The sequence below is a fragment of the Gymnogyps californianus genome, chromosome Z (genome assembly GCF_018139145.2).
Source record: "Gymnogyps californianus isolate 813 chromosome Z, ASM1813914v2, whole genome shotgun sequence".
NCBI classification, from domain to species: domain Eukaryota; kingdom Metazoa; phylum Chordata; class Aves; order Accipitriformes; family Cathartidae; genus Gymnogyps; species Gymnogyps californianus.
The window spans coordinates 47,383,994-47,401,646 of NC_059500.1; the positions used below are offsets into that span (position 1 = coordinate 47,383,994).

The 17,653-nt window shown below is 39.6% G+C and overlaps 1 protein-coding gene across 2 annotated transcripts in view; it reads left to right on the forward strand.

Moving 5' to 3' along the window:
• Positions 1–17,653, forward strand: part of MLLT3 (MLLT3 super elongation complex subunit) — a 142,787-nt gene that overhangs the window by 91,598 nt on the left and 33,536 nt on the right. The window contains exons 6-7 of one of the 2 annotated variants that reach the window (XM_050913192.1): positions 7,599–7,655; positions 13,157–13,765. In XM_050913192.1, coding sequence (XP_050769149.1) covers positions 7,599–7,655; positions 13,157–13,765 — 666 coding nt within the window. Of the gene's footprint in view, positions 1–743; positions 864–7,598; positions 7,656–13,156; positions 13,766–17,653 lie in introns of both variants that reach the window. The other variant, XM_050913190.1, reaches the window with a different exon arrangement.

The following is a 17,653-nucleotide window of genomic DNA, read 5'->3' on the forward strand; positions in this document are numbered from 1 at the left end:
TCCATGGGCTGCAGGGAACTACCTTTTCCAGTGCCTGGAGCACCTCTTTCCCTCCTTCTTCAACCTTGGTGTTTACACTGCAGTTTCTCACAATTTTTTTTTTCCTCAGCTCCTCTGCCTGTGCAGTGTTTTGCCCTTTCTTAAACCTGTTTTCCGTGAGGTGCCACCATCTTGCTTGAGGGGCTCAGACATGTCCTGCGGTGGGTCTGTTGGAGCCGGCTGGATCCAGCTGTGTCTGGCACCGGGGAGTCCCTGGCCTCTCCTCACAGGGGCCAACCCTGCCACCCGAACCTTGCCACCTATACCTATTACAGTCTTCCTTCACTTCAGTTGAAAGCGAAGATTGCTGCACATACATATTTATGGGATGTCAACAGCCTGCAAAACCTTTTACTGCAGGTGGGATGAACTTTCAAGTGTCCTAGACATTGCTGAGGACAAGAGAAAGAGGGCTAAGGACTCAAGTGCCATGGTGTGTAAGGAGCCATAATAGAACAAGTTATGCTATTTTCTGAGGGGCTTGCGTTGTATTTTCATGGAAATTGAAAGATGTGATTTGCTCATTAAATAGAGGATGGCAGTGTGGTTTCATTAACCCATCCACTGTTGAGGAGAAACATGCGTACTGTTTGTTGGAGAAATTTTTTTCTCCTACCAATGTGATTTGCTAGTTCTTAGACAGGTGAGACTCTCTCTGTCTCTGTTGGTAATGTTTGACTGACATGCTTTCCCTCTTATAACAGATCATGGTAATGTCAGATGGCACCTCATTCTCTTCAGGACAGAGCCTTCATCTCCCCAACCTTCCCAGTAACTCCCTGTCTTTTTCTGAAGTGAAGAAGAAATCATCTCATGGGCCAAAGGTGAGACTTATTTTGCTAGAAGATACTTGAGCCAGTGGTGCATTCCCTGGGAATTAACTTGAGAAAAAAAAATACTTCTAGGTATTTTTGTGATCTCATGACATAGTCCAGTGATAATAGGTCTTGACATTTCTTTGTTGTGAACTTACTGTTTGCCACATGAAAATAATGCAGAACAAGGATGCTTGTGAAAACAGATGCCAATGAAGGTACTGCTTTTCTGGTTTTTATATATGCACAATTGTTTTTCTCCTTTCCCGGAAGGAATTCTAATGGTCTGTTGTAGCATTAGGGGATTCTGGTGATGGAAGTGTGATCTACAGAAATTTAAAGAATATGAGAAAATACAATAATAATCATTTCACTTATTAAGTATTTTGAATACTTTTAAAGATAATTGTGTAGAGTGAAACTTGAAGTTGTTTTCTTTAGGATTTTTAATTTTGTTTAAATTTCAGGGGTTAATTCTTTACTAGGTGTTTCAAAGACAGCAATGCGTCATCAGTCTTTAGGACATCAAATTGAATCCCCAACCTAGAACATGATGCAAAGGTATAGTCCAATGAACCTTTTGAGTAATAGGAATGGACGTTTCCAAAACAGCAGATAATTTCTTCAGTTTGACAAAATTAATTAATGGTGTGGGAGAATAAAGAGCATCTTGTTATTTATTCAGATATGACATGCAACACAATTACTTGCTTCGTAAATGAATTAACATATATGCCTTTTCTCCATTCTGTTAAATTGTTTGGGTTTTGATTTTCTTTCTTAGCATCTTGTCAATTTGAAATATATTACTTAATCTTGCAGTGCACGTACTGCAAGGGGCAATACCCATTTTTATCAATAACTGTCATGTTCTGTAGCTGTGTCAAATCTTGTGTCTCATAAGAACTGTCAGTTAATGAACTATGCGTATACCTAAGTGTGTCCATTGATAAGAATGTGTCACAACAGTATACAGGATACATAGAGGGGTTAAAAAAAAAGTTCTTTGACACGTTTCTGCCTGGTTTGCATTGTACCTGAATACCTCAGAATCTCTAATGCAGGTCTTCTTGCGACATTTAAAGGATATATGGATGTGTGATTATTTTTATTTTCCTGATGAGGAGCTGAGGTAGATTGAATCTGAAGGTGCTTACTTTGGCATGCTAGAATAAGTGCTTAATGCCTAAAAGGAAGGCACCTGGCTACACCAGGTGCTGAAGCAAGGTGCTGAAGATAACTGTCTGACTGCTTAGACTAGGACACATCTCCATATATTTGGATACTGAAGATGAGTTACTGTGACACTTTACCATCTATAATAGGGGTTCTTGTGAGATTGGGTAGTTCTCGAGACTTCACTTTCTAATCACTTCTTCAGATTCGGCTGTAATGTTGATTCACCCATGTCTTGCATTGCATGCCAAAGCAGGCATACTGAGGCTTGGCCTAAATAAGCAACCCAAACACCTGCAGAAAGACTTCAGGGAGGTACAGACATGATACCAAGTCCTACACTAATGCTCCATCTAGTAACTGTACACCATGGTAAGTCTTGAATCTCCAGTGTAAATTTTTTCATAAGCAAATGCTAACCTGGGATGTCATTTTCTGAACTGTATTCGGACAATGAACTTCTGTGAAACTTTTTTTGTGTAGAAACCTGACAAGTGTGGAGTGTGGGTGGGGTGAAGCAGGGTGATGGGAGTGTTGCATGTTTGCTGCACTCGTCCTTATAAATGAGTGTTTGAAATCTTTCGTTTTTGCTGAAGCAACCCAACCACGTGCAGTGAGTTCGACCCATAGCAGGAAGTCACGGGAGTCAGCAGGAGGTTAGATGTGCATCACATCTCAGGATTGTATTCAGTATCTGTAAAATTGTTACCCAGGAATGTTTTTTAACTATTTGGTTTCAAAATAGGTGTTCAGCAGCAATGCTGTCTATTTGAAATCATTCTTTTTTCAACCTTGTATGCTCTTCACTGGAGGTTTTAATAGTGGGAAGAGGTGTTATATCAATACACTGTTTCTTGCCAGTCAGCGTGAATATTCAATTTTTCCCCTCCTCCCAGCAATCTTTGTCTCCTCCTCCCAGCAATCTTTGTCTCCTCCTCCCAGCAATCTTTGTCTCCTCCTGTCCAACTTAAAACACACACTGATGAGCAACTGTTCTTGTATCTCATAAAGAAAGAGTTGTAAATAGCTGATGATCCTCAGTAAGATGTTTTTGAGAAATGGGAACACAAAGTAACCTTGGTCTTAGTATAACAAAAAAGTTTGGTTTTTTTGTTATAAATCCTAGGGACTGAGAACCCTTGGATTTTTGTCTTTAGGGTTTCTGTTTTGGTTGGGGGGCAGGAGAGTTCCAGCCAATGTGTAAATAGATTTTTGGTTTTGTCATTTGGAATAACCCCAGTGATGGAACAATTTCAGTGTCCAAATTTCATTTAAATATGCCTCTAGAATGGGAGCTGTAGAAAGGTCCTGGTAGTTCTTGGGTGTAAGTTGTCTGTACCAAAACTGTGGGTGCGTGTACTCCAGGTGTCTGTACTGGATGATTTGAGGATTTTTCTGCTGCAGCAATAGCCCTTTGATGTGCTTGGCGTGGTTTTGGTTTGTTTTGTGTCTGTGAATACCAAGGTAAACTTTGAGGTCAGTTTTAAACTCTGAGTATGGAAAACCAGAACCTAACAATATTTGCTTACCCATTTGCCATTACAAAGCACCACATAGATGTTCTGATTAGAGGAGAATTGCAGTCAAGACAGTAAAACCAGTGCAATAAAGTGGTATTGTTGGTTTAGCATTCACTTATAAAAAAAATACAATGCAGTATGAAGTAAGAGAGAACTGTCAGTTTGCTTTCTGTCACATCCTCTTCTGAAATATGTATTAAAAAATATAGATGTTTGTATTTCTGAAGTTCCATGATTTTGTGTCTAATTTAATGGAGATGGTATTAGTGAGCCCCAGTATTGTGATTCTAAAACAAAGCTTTAGTCTTCGAAATACAGAGGACAGGCAGAAATGCATGAAACCTTACTTTATGCATTTTTTCAGAATATAAAAATAGCTGCAGGCTAGCTACAGATACTTGTGTTGCTTTTAAATCAGTTGTATTACTATGCCTATTTGTATTATGTAAATACTACATGCACAGAATACAGAGAAACAGCTTGATTAGTTTTGTTGGGAAGATGATGTCTTTTAGAATGAGCTGTAGTGTCAGCTGCAGTGAAATGAGGTTTACTTTATAAACAAAAAACCAAAAGCTCTTATTCCCATGTGTGACCAGAAAAAAAAAAAAATTGTTTTATGCTCCCCCTTTTGGCTTTCTCTGTCAAACCAGTGAGCCTTGTAATTCTCCATCTGCTTCTAATTCTGATGTCATTGGTTGTAATAGTTTGGTGGGCTGGACAAGCTGAAGTGTGGAAAGCTTTGTAAATGTGCGATACAGTAATCATCTGTAAGAAGAACTAGCAGCAGGTAAATTAATCTCCAGCATGCAGCTAGCAAGTGGAAGAATACCACAGTATTCGTGGAGGCTTTCAAAATGTTGTGGGTTTTTTTTTTCCCAAATCAGTTAGTGTTTTTATTCAACAACAAACACATTCGTATTCAACAGAAAACTGAATTTCCTTGCACAAGTAATTCCTTTTAAATATCTTCCTCCTCTTTTCCTCTTAAGAGCAGGAGGCATAGTTGAGACTAATGCCAGTCCATTGGCTTAAGATGGACACATTATTCCAATAAGCATAACATTTGAAGAAATGCTTTTTTATTACAAATGAAAGTATTTTATGATCACTAATACTAAATTTGTAGACTAAACCCAGAGTAGAGTAGACTACCATGGCCATGCCAATGTGCTCAGTTTAATAACTTCATAAAATTTAATGAACCGCCCCTCCCTCCCCCCCCAACTGCTTCATTTGCTAATTAGGTTCCTAATGTCTGTCAGCAACTGGAGAGATTTAAAATGATTTCCAGAGGATACTGCTTGTTCAAAATCATGTTCAACCAAATTAGGAATTACATTTTGGGGTGTGAAGTCAGAATCTGACCCTGCAAGATATACAGAGTTCAACACCATGTTTTGCCTTGTAGTTACAGAATTGTTTTAATCTGCAAATGTGTTACCTGTTGAGCAGCTGTTATGGTCTGTTTGGATCTCTCAAATTTACAGGACAGTCTACTCTGTGATTTAAACTTTATTTCATGAGCTCATTAAGAAATGCAGCAAACACACATGACAAACAGGGCTCAGTCCCCTTTGCCCAGACTAGTCTATCACGTGAATTCACTATTCACCACTCAAGTCACAAGGTTTCATAACTTATAACCTGTAACTCTTAGTCCGTGCACTTAGGAGGAAAAAAAAAAAAAAAAAAAAAGAAATCACTTACCTAGCCGAGGGTGAGAGTGCTCGAGAGTGCTCATCCTTCCTCCTCTGTCACTGTGCGGGCATCCCCTGTATCACACTGGGAAGCACGAAAGCCTCAGCAGTCCAGCTGCTGATGGATCCCACTTCAAAAGCTTTTTCTTTTTTTGGTAAGCCGATGTCTTATACCTTCCAGCTTGGAGGTTTGGTTTATACCATGTCCATAAGTTAGCAGATTCTGATGAAACTGCCAGACAAAAAGATGATGGCTGCAGGAGACAGCAATTTGCAGGTGACCATGGCTGCATAGTGGCCCTTTAGCTCTTTCTGGCCACCTGTCCTGCCTACATGGTGCTCTCACTGCTCCCAGCATACCTCAGGCCTTAGCATGAGCTGTGTTAGCCGAAATTTGAGCAGGAGTTGAGTGCAACAGTCACAGTAGCACAGATTGTTGGTGAAACTTTAGATTTTTATCATGCTTTCTAAAATATTTATTTTTAAAGATCTGTTAGTACTGCTCTACGAAAGGGGTTATAGATCTTGAAGTACTGTATGTACATGGTGGTGTTGTCCCAAAAATCAGGATTCTTTTACCTGGTGCGCAAAAAAGCCAATCAACACACAGAGTCGAGATATTTGTTCATTTCATGTCTGCGCAGAGATGGGTGCTAGGTGGTAAATCCCCGAAGCTAACACACACAGTTAATACATGGTGGACATTTTGTACTGTTTGACCATTCGTTATCAGAACAATACTGTTTACATGTAATCTTTCAAGATTCTTATTGGTCCCCGTAGTCTTCAGTTTCATTTAAAGGTACAGAGTTTCCTTTTTCTAGCATGCGTGCTCAGAGAGGAGGGGGTTTCTGTGAGTAAGGGACTTCTAGGTTCATGGGTGTGATTCTAAGTATTCTAATGAGACAGTTCATTTAAAGGGTAACTTAATTCCACAATACTGCTGAATCTATTTCAAAGTTATCTAAGTAATGTTGATTAACTACTGTCTGTTTGCGTACTCCTTCAGGATGCACCAGATACACAGGCCTTCAGAATATCCTGAAGTGATTAGGCATCCTTTTGTAATCCTCTATATACATACAAGATAAGATTACACGTAACAGCTTACGTATTACATTTTCCTCCCTTTGAGACTTACAGAGGAGAGACTTTTTATGTTTTTCCTCTATCAGTCTCACACAATCTTTTCATATATTTGCCTTCCCAGTAAAAAACAACATTTCCCAATACATTGGGCAATTACGTAAATACACATGAAAGTTAGCAATCCTATGATTACTGTGATAATCAATTTTTTAACCCACAGACTTAAGTCTAGAAACCAGGAAGTTAGCCATGTCCAGGTTTCTTCCAACCCCAGGGAGGTGTTATCCTTTTGAATCTCATGTAATATTCTCGTTTGTTTCCAAATTTCTTTTAAATCGGTTGTAATTCTTTGATTTTGATCAACATAGACACAATAATTGGTGTTTAGGACTGTACACACCCCTCCTTTGGAAGTTAACAGCATATCTAATGCTATCCTATCCTGTAAAGTAACTTCTGCTAACTGGTTAACTTCTTCCTGTAAAGCAGACATTGCATCCATTGTTTCATTCCCTATATTTTCAATGGCTGCTGAAATATTTACTATTGCTTTTTCTAATTTGCTAACTCCTAACCAAGGTAAAAACCATCTGGCAAATGAATGAAATGCCGTTGGTCTGTCTATTAAAGGATTATGGTCTCGCTTATGTCTTCATAAATAACTTCGCACCCAGCCTGAATCGATTCGATCAGCCACTGTGATATTCGGGACCACTGCTCCCAGGGTACAAATCCCCAACCATCTTTTGGGGAGAAACTTTTTTGCTGTCTGTCTGCAAATCCAGAACCATCCTTGACCTTCTGGGACTGGCCAAGAGGAAACTTCTCCTTTTACAACAGGGGCTAATACATTGATAGTACGGTGACACCAAGTATAGTTTCCTACAAACGTACTTTTCAATTTACAATCTATTTTATCAGTCCCTTTTGGTGGATTACACTACTGTATACAAGTACAATATTTTTCTTGTGTGTCTGGGAGATCAGTTTCCTATTCTTGTTCTTCGAATTCTCTACTGACACTAAAGGTAGTATTTTTCTATAGGTTTCCCCAGCTTATATCAGCAGGTATATGAACTCCAATTAACAGTACTCCTTTCTTTGTATGCTCTGGGAAGTGTGTACAGACCCAACAATTTGATTTATTTGCAATTTGGACCATTTTTTGTCATAATTAGAATTGTATATTCTTTTCCCACGGGTTTTCCAGTTCCCTGGGAAGTACCTTAGCACTGTATAGTTTTATCCACAGACAACAGAGGAGCATCACCTCCATTAGTTCCTCCATTTCTTATCCTAAAAAGGTCAGTGAATCTGCACAGATAAAGAAAAAAGGAATATGCTAGCTACAAATATAATGAAATACAGGAATATGAAACCTGGTGTACAGTCTATGTCGATGTATGATTTCCCAGAGTCCCAAGTACAGTTCATTAAGATCTAGAAATTTTCAGTTTCAAAGGTCCCATTTCTTCCGAAGTTCATTCCTTTTCCTTCAGTGGGGCATTTTTTACACGTGTATAACGAATCCACAAGTCGATACCCTTCACCTTCACAGCAGTATAGGTAGTGAGCAGGACTAAATAAGTTCCTTTCCACTTCTCTTTTAACGGCTCGTCTTTCTAAGTGCGAAGATACACTTCATCGCCAGGATGAAATTCATGTACAGGTGTATCTAAAAGCAAAGGAGCTCATAGATTAAGATACCTATGCAAGGAGGATAAGGTTTACGATAGTGACAGCAAATGATCAACCAACATTCCTTCCCCTTTTACATGCATTTGATCTCCTTTCCTTGTCATTGAGTTCAGCGGGTATGGTTTCCCACACAGTATTTCGAAAGGACTTACACCTTCCTCTGCCCTAGGGGTAATTCTAATTCTCATTAGTGCTATCGGTAACACGTTGACCCATTTCATCTGAGTTTCCTGGCGAAGTTTTGCAAGTTGTCTCTTCAAAGTTTGATTCATTCTTTCTATTTTCCCACTAGATTGTGGTCTCCATGGAGTATGTAGGTCCCATTGTATCTGTAGGAACCTAGCTATTCCTGGTACTACCTCAGTGATAAAATGAGGCCCGTTATTGGATGATATTCTTTCTGGGACACCAAACCTAGCAATAATTTCTTTAAGCAAAATCTTAATTAATTCTCTAGATTTATTGGTACGACGCGGGAAAGCTTCAGGCCATCTGGAAAAGTTATCTACTAAAACCAAAAGACACTTAAATTGGTTACTCTTTGGTAACTCTGTGAAGTTGATTTGCCAATATTCTCCCGGAGTCCAACCTCGTCTCACTTCACCCAGCAGAGGTTTCCTTCTAACTTTGGGATTGTTTCAGCAACAGTACTGGCATTGCCAAACGATCACATCAGCTAATTTCTGCATCCCTGGCCCTATCGCATATTTTTTAACACTGGCAACTAGAGCATCTGCCTCTATATGGGACTCATTATGTGTTTTCCTTAGGATTTCTCTTACCATTGTGTAAGGGACTGAAAGAGTTGATGTCTGTCAATGTCTCAAACATTGTAGCAACCGAGGTACAGTCTGCATAACAAAGAAGGACATTAGCAAGAAGTTGGTTGGCATGGACACGGGGTGTGCCGGAGGGTATGCAGTCCCGTGTTCTGGCAGAACCAGCCTGGTAACACACCCTATATGGCCAGAGGCCACTCAAAGTTTATTTGAGGAGGGGGCTTGTAGCTCCTTGGAAAGTCTCTAAGACCACCACCCCAATAAGCCGCACATGCTCAGTAGGTGAAGAACCATCTGGAATACCACCATATATGTCAAGAACTGTCTAGAATGAACCCATATAAGTCTTCAGGAGGTGTGACTGTGGACGGAAATTTAGACTATAAAAGACACAATCGCAAAGAGCCACGTGCCACGTTGCGCACGCCTGCCACCGGAGGACTGCAACCCAGAGCAGAGACCATTGCTGGATCCAAGGATGGTGATATCTTTCTTTCTCTTTCTCTCCCCTTTTCTTGTATTTCTCTTTTTCTCTCTCTGTTTTCTGACCTTATTCTGGGCACATAAGGGTAATATCATTGCGAGCTTGTCGGGGTAATATCGTGGCAAGGAGTTTGTCGTGGTTATACTGTTACAAGTTTTGCCAAGTTGCTATCCACTGTTTTCTGCCAAGTTTTAAGCAAGTTTTGAGTAAAGTTGTGATCTGATTGAACCTCTCGAGTAATTGTCGTTGCTCCGGATTACTGCACAGAGAATCAAAAGGTTAACCTCACCCTCACCCACCGAGTGGGACAGGACATATTGGAGTGGTGATCAGTACCTGGTCGTCTTTAGTTACCCACCAACCTTCTTGGGACTTAGTACACTGTAGCTGGGTAGCCAAGCGGTCATCCTTTTTAGAATACATTGGGAGTTTCAGTTGAACCTCTTTTAACGATACCAGTTCCCCAACTACCAGTTTCTTTTCGGCTGCTCTCTTTGCCGCTTCGTCTGCCCTTCAATTAATTAATTCAGTTGACCCCTTTTGATGAGCTTTATAGTGAATGATGGCAACTTCTTTTGGTTGCAACACGGCTTGTAATAGTTTCAGAATCTCTGATCCATATTTAATGGGAGTTCCTTGGGAAGATAATGGTCCACGTTCTTTCCAAATGGCTTCATGAGCATAAACTACTCTGAACGTGTATTTAGAGTCCGTATATATATTTACTCTTTTCCCTTCTGACAGCTGTAAGGCACGGGTCAGTGCTACAATTTCAGCCTTTTGGGCGGAAGTATTGGGCAGCAGTGTTTGGGCCTCGATTTCCTCCCATGGAGTTACCACTGTGTATCTAGCCCTTCGCTCCCCGTTTATCATAAAACTGCTCCCATCTGTGTAAAGTTAGAGTTCGGGGTTAGTTAAAGCTTCATCTTTCAGATTGGGTCGGCTGGAGTAAACAATCATGTTCTAGTATTCCTTCTTCATTTGCGGGTAATACGGTAGCCGGGTTTAAAGTTGTGGTCACTTTGAGGGTAACATCATTACCCTTTAGTTAAGGTAATGAGAAGGGAAAAGCAGTTCAAAGTAATTATTTTTAGTTGTTTCCACCTGTTGCTACAGAGGAGAAGGGAGATACTGCTCTTTGTGCATATAGGATGTGTAAACTGTTCAGGTCCTACAGCATTAAATAGTAGCTTAACACATCCTGATTGGACGAGTCATAAGTAGTTATCTGCCAACAGGCAGCACACAAGTGGATGTATTCTCAGTCTTAATTTCTCCTCTTGTTGACACAACTTTCATTAAAAGGCTAATTCTGCTTTGGTTTATTGGATGGGTTTTTTTCAGAGCAGTTCTACTGACTGTATTTTTAAAATTAGTCAGCCTCTGTAGAGGTTGAGGGTGGCCATGTCCTGCTTTGGTCCTTCTGTTTCCAGTGCACTGCTGCTATTCCATCTATGTTGTGGGTAAAATGGTGGTTAAGTAAGGGGGAAGAAAAGCTAAATATGTTTTCCCCTCTGCAGTGGGGGGAAAACATATGTAAATCTATGGCAGCGTTAGACAGCCAGACATACCACATCTGCATATATACTAGAGGGTGGTTGTGCTTTAACCCAGATGGGCAGCTGAGCCCTGTGCAGCGGCTCACTCACTCTCCCCCAGTGGGATGAATCAGAAGGGTAAAAGTGAGAAAACTTGTGGGTTGAGATAAAGGCAGTTTAATAGGGAAATCAAAAGCTGCACGTGTAAGCAAAGCAAAACAAGGAATTCATTCACCACTTCCCATCAGCAGGCAAGTGTTCAGCCATCCTCAGGAAAGCAGGGCTCCATCACGTGTAACGGTTACTTGGGAAGACAAATGCCTGAAGTCCAAATGTCCTTTCCTTCCTCCTTCTTCCCCAGCTTTTATTGCTCAGCATGACATCATATGGTCTTGGAATATCCCTTTGGTCAGTTGGGGTCGGCTGTCCCAGCTGCGTCCTCTCCCAACTTCTTGTGCACCCCCAGCCTCCTCACTGGTGGCGCAGCGTGAGAAACAGAGAAGGCCTTGGTGCTGTGTGAATGCTGCTCAGCAATAGCTAAAACATCAGTGTGCTATCAACACTGTTTTGGTCACAAATCCGAAACATAGCACCATACAAGCTACTATGAAGAAAATTAACTCTATCCCAGCCAAAACCAGTACAAGGGTCAAAAAAGAAAAGCAGATTCTTAGCATTGTAGAATGGTAAGTGTGGATTGCTGGAAAAGAAAACAGAGCTAGGGATTTGTACATGAATTTTATACAGATGAAAGCATATCCAATCTTATACAGATGAGAGAATTTTGGGCACCACTTTGGTCTGCAGATTGCAAAGGACTTGGATGAATAACCAACCAAATTATTGAAAGTCAAACCTAGAAGTGCATTTGTAATATTTATACTGACTAGTGCCCTTTTCAGTAGTTCCCCATTTCCAATAATGCTTTCTTATTATATTAGAATTATATTTCTAATTATATTAGAAGAACACTTTATTTTAAGTATTGTTAGTCATACTCTCAACCTAAGAATTCCATTAAAACTGTGATTCTAGAACTGTGTATTGGGACAGCCCTAACTAAATATGTTCCAACTTCTGACAAATAGTGTCATCTGTTTGTCCTAAGGAGGAGTAATTAAAGATTCTTGAGCTATAAGATGTATAGTTGCCAGCAAGTAAGGTGTGAGCATGGGAATCTTTGGTGTACTGTTAGTGTATATTACAGTATAATTTCCCTAAAGCTATTCCTGTTCTGCCAGTTATGAGTTTGATCATATGAGAGTTGGAGGGTATGATGTTGGCATGGTGTGTAGCACTTAGGGAATACCCTACTTTCAAGAAGCGTTGGTTTCCTAGGTTCGTGGGCTAACAGTGTTACGGTTTTTCATCAGGAATAAAACTTCACATACTTTTATTTTCTAGGTTAGTATGGCTCTTTTTTGTGTTATTTCAGCTTAGTATCATTAATGAAGTCCTATTCAGTATGAATCTATATCTAGAGTTAGGATTTTTACAAATTTCACAATCCATCAGGTTTCATCCTTGATTTTTCTTTTTAGGGTTTTAGTATTTTCAGTTTTATACCATTTAAACCTTTGTTCTAGGTAAAGGGAAAGAAAATGGGTATATACCATATATTTGTTGAAGTGTTTCTTTCTAAAAGTTTCTCAGATGCTAGGCAATACATAGATAGAAATGCTTACAATCAGCTTGGAAGAAAGTAAGCAACGTAAACTTGTTGACCGTAGGTTCCTGTAAATTCAAATGTCACTTTGCAGGTTTGAAGTAGTATAAAAATGAAGTTTGTTTCATGTATGAGGAAAAAAATCTGGCAAAAGCTGGGGAGAGGATCACAGCAGGGAAGTCAAACTTTGCCTGAAATGTCATCAGGAGCACATGTTTTGCTCTGATCCTCAAGTAATTCTGTTGACAGTATATGGTTCATATCCTCATCTTTCCTTATGATGGTTTGTTTTTTTCCTGATAGCTAATGGTCATGATTAACATTTCCTAAACTGTCTTTATGTTCATCTTATAATGTTTCTTAAAAAGCATATCTAATTGTTAAGATAAAAACTAACTTGTCTTGCAGATATTGACAAGCAGTGGTAACTGCTCATGTTTCACCACGTTGTAACAGGTAAGTTGACCAAAATGACGGGGTTTGTATCTGTTCTTATATAGGTATTTGCAGTTTCTGGTTTCCAGCCTGCGGTTCGAAGTTTTTAATATGAATCCTGTGTCCATATTGTGTCTGTCTTTTGGGGCTTTAAGGGTTCTTTTTCTTTTTCTTTTTTTTTTTTTGGTAAGTAAAATTTTGCATCTCCTTTTTGCAGGACTCAACTAGGATTCTGAACACAAATAGCAGCAGCAGCAGCAGTAACAGTTTTTCAAAGACCCACAAGTTAACAAAGGAGCACAAGGAAAGAACTTCTAAAGACTCAAAAGAACATAAAAGTGCCTTCAAAGAACCTTCCAGGGAGCACAACAAATCTTCCAAAGAATCCTCTAAGAAACCCAAAGAAAACAAACCACTAAAAGATGAAAAAATAGTCCCTAAGACGGCCTTCAAGGAACCCAAACCCATGTCCAAGGAGCCAAAATCTGAAAACACCTCCATCCTTACTGTAACAGGTGGGCAGCAGCAAGAAAAGAAGACGCCCACAAAAAGGCCCTCTGTTCTGGACTCTGATGAACCTTCTGCAAAAAAAAGAAAAAAAAGCGGCTCGGATTCATTATTTAAAAGTTTTTCTAGTGCCCCACCACTGATTCTTACTTGTTCAGCTGACAAAAAACAGACAAAGGATAGATCTCAACTCAAGGTGGGGAGAGTCAAAATTGAAAATGATACACTGGAAAGGAAGACGCCTACTCTGCCACCCTTTGATGATATTGTAGATCCCAGTGATTCTGACATGGAGGAAAACATGTCCTCCAAATCTGAAGTAAGTTTGGTTTTGCTTCATATGTGCTGATTATTCCCAGTCTGTGGGATTGTGCACCGTATTTGTATTTTCCCTTTCCTTTTTCCTGTCTACTGGCAGATTGTTCATACTGAAGGATGTTGACTGCCAGCTGTTCAAACTTACGCATGTTCTAGTTTAATTGTATTGCCTATTCAAGTCTATGCAATTTATAAATCTGTCAGCGTTATGATGAACGAGCATGTGGGAGAAGGCTATAAATAATATTGCTCTTTTGATCTTGCTCTTTTGAATTTCATGGTGCTTGTGAGAGAAAAGGAAATTGATTTAAATGCTTGTATTTCACACCCTAAGTCTTTGTGTTCAGGTGTTAGAGAATTCAGTAAATTCAGGAAAGGGTTGCAGTAAATCAGAGTGTTGTTTGTTATTTTTCTGCTAAAAAGGGCAGTTCTATGGATGATGCCAGTTTTGTGGAGGAGGAGGAGTTCCTAGAGTCCTCACTCTGATAAGGAGAATCTATCCAAAGTAACAGCCTTACCCAAGAAGAAAGACTGTTTTTATGAAAGTTTGCTTTCCTGAAAATACTTGTCTGCCATGCTTGCTTGAAAATATTTGTCTACCATGTCTGCTCATCTGTTTCAAGCATCATTTGCTCTTGATGATTAGAATTTTAATCATTCTTCTAGCAGACTTTGGTTTTCAGAAACATCTTTTATAGCGAGATGAGTAGAGAAGGAAAGGGGTGGGAAGAGAAGGCTTGTTTGGTGCCTTTAATTGTGCTTTTGGCTAGAGGTAGTGTGCCTGGTAGAGAGGAAGTCTTTGCAGCCATGCCTGTTCAATTCTCTCATTTTTCTGTTTTCTGTTGTGTGCTTCTGTTACTGCCATCAGATTCATAGCCCTGCTTGCCCTCTCTGGAACAGACAATAAATACCCTGCTGTGGGGAGGTGCCAACATTAGGTTTTTACTTCATAAAAACTTGCCACAAGGGAGAAAGTAATTTATTTCTGAAGTGACGTTTTAATGACTGGTCCCTTAGGGCATGCAAAGGCTGTAAAATTTAGAAGGTATGGAATAGGACAGGCTCCATGTTACAGCACGACACTGGTGATATTGTGGTTAGGGTGGCATCCTCGTTCTAGCTTAGAACTTACAAATTTGTCTTAAACCTGAAAATGTTCACACTTGTCAGCCTTGATGCAAATTAATTTTTAATGTCTTCAAAAGAAGCTGAATCTTCTATTTTAGTTTATGTCAGTACTGTTAAGACTTGCTACCTACCCTCAGTATAGCTGGCTAATTAGCATAGATTTTGCTTTCAGATTTCCTATTCATTCAAATAGGTGCTGTGTAGTGGCACATAAACTTTTACTGGCAGCAGCAGTTCTCCATTTTTCTTCAAAGACAAAAGAATTGAGAGGAGCAACTGTAACGTAACTGGAATTTTACAAATGCAGACACTACAGACGTGTGTGCTGTGTAGCAACTTGCAGATGACTCATATGTGAAGGATATGGATGGTGCTTAAAACTGATCCTTTTTGATTGTTGTCATGTATTTCCCTCTTTGTTGTCTTGCAGCCTCTTGCCCATTACCAGTGGTATAATGGGTACACCCTTGTGTTTTTCATAGGATGACACAAATCCTGTTGCACTGCTGTGCGTCATCCATCTGCAATTGACCTGCAGGACCTAAGGAGTTCCTTAATTCTGTACTAAAGCAAAAAAGCAGATTCAGGGTTTTCTAGTTCTGTGAGCCACTGTCACTGAGAGGGTAAACTACCGCAGTCCGCTCAAAGAGAAGCAGATCCTGCTGGTCTGGGCTCTGGTGTATTTTAACGTTGATGTCCTGCATCATGGAACAGATAGGTCTTCAGTGGGAGGGCCAGTGTGGTCCACATCTGTATGGGTGAAAAGGATGTCTGCCACTTTGAGACTGTGCTCATTAATAAATCAGGCTGAGTATGGCTCCAGTCAGTGACTGGATACTATTTAGAAAGTCAATAATATACTTATTTTTAGAAAAGGTATCTAGAAAACCCAGAATAATTCCCTAAGGTGCCTGTGGATTCACATCATTGTTAGTGCTGTGGGAGAAAGAGCTGGGCAGCGTGGTTAATGAGTGTCTACAGAATTTCACAAAGAGTCGTTCCCTCTACACTTCATTAATTTTAACCAGGGAGCCTAACGAAAAGTGACCAAGCAGTGTAATAGAGGTAATTCTGTATGTTGGAAAAAATAGTTTGAACTTTTTGTATGTGTTGGTGGGTTTCTAAGCATTTCAGGAAAAGGAGTAGATTTTACAGCTAGATCTGTAAGGGTTATATCCTATAAATATAGTCATATAAAGAAAAAAAAAGAAGTGAAAAGTTGCAATGTTACATAGAGAGTAATGGAAGTGAAAATATGATAATGCTTTTGCTATACAGGAACAGTTATTTCAGGTCTGTTAATGCTTCATGATACTAACCAACACAGTTGCCTAAAGCTAGGAAGACACTTCTTCAATGGCATGTTCTGGCATAATAATGTGCTATAAAATTCAGTCAAATATAATTTCTTACTGTGGCACAGTTACAGTGGTGGGTATCGTAGCATTGATGAACAAGGAAAGTATCATTATGTAGGAGTATATTCAGTAGTAAAGTATCCAGAAATTATTCCTAAAGTGGCTTTAAAAAAGTTAAACCAGAAAACCCAGCTCAGCAAATTTGGGTTAGATATAACAAATCAGATACAAATCAATACCTAAAGGAAAATTGTTAGGATACCACAAAAATATTAATTTTGAGTCAAGTGCATTTTTTCTGGTTAAGTTACATTTATGACGTAGTGCAAACCTAATGCTGTATGAATTGTTGTAATAAAACTGTGAATAATTTCACTAAGAATTTTGTGAGGACAATATTTTCTTCACTCAGATGATGTTCTCATTCTCAAACACGCATGTCCCGAAATGGTGACTGTTTGCTTTCTTGGTATTAGCTGATATGCATAACTATGCGTATCAAGCACGATAAATTTGTAATAAAAGGTGTAATGTAACAGAGCTATCTGTGACTGCTCTGTAGCTAAAGTTGTAGTACTTCACCTAGAATTATTTTAGTCATGCTTTTATATTTTACAGAGCTCAGTTTGTCAGTAGGTGCACAAAACCAAGTAGTTTTTGTATGCATTCCTTTAAAAAAAGAAAAGTCAGGGGGAGGGTAGAGATCTTTATTTCAGAGGTTTTGGAGGAGTATTCCCTTGGCAAATGTTCATTGCTTCTGAATTTTGCCCATTAACTCATTTTTTTATAATATGTGAGAAGCAAGTTAAGAAGTGGGACATCAACAAACAGTGTTGGCAGTATCTCTGGAAATTTGTCCAACAAGCCGCATAGTAGAAGTAGATGAACTCATACTGCTTTTATCAAACGTACTCACCAGAAGCTAGAACTTCCTGCAAAAGTAAGTTTCTTCCTGTTGCTGGTCACACCAAAGACTGTTTTCAGAGCTAGGGGTAGTCCATGATCAGTTCTCAATTGTGAAGGCTGGGTTCAGGTTTTTAAATTAAGGATGACATTCTGAGAAGTCCTTATGGTAAAGGAAGCTGACAAACATTGTTAAACAGAGGTGCTGTTTCACTGGGTAGGTGCTACAGGAAGGCAATGCTGCTGCTCCCCTGATTTCTTCAGATACAGCCCCTGTTCAGTGAATTGAGGTGGAATGTATCCTTTCAATTAATGGGCTTTAATTTCAGACAGAAAAGCAGGGTGTGCGCAACCCTTCTCAATATTGGCATCATGCTCTACCTAGTTCTGGTTATTCAGACTTGAAATACTGGCCTTCACCTTCAGAAAGTGGAGGACGTAGAGGTTTAGCACCCTCTGAGAGAGGTGGATTCTTTTTCATGTGGTAGAGCATGTCTGCC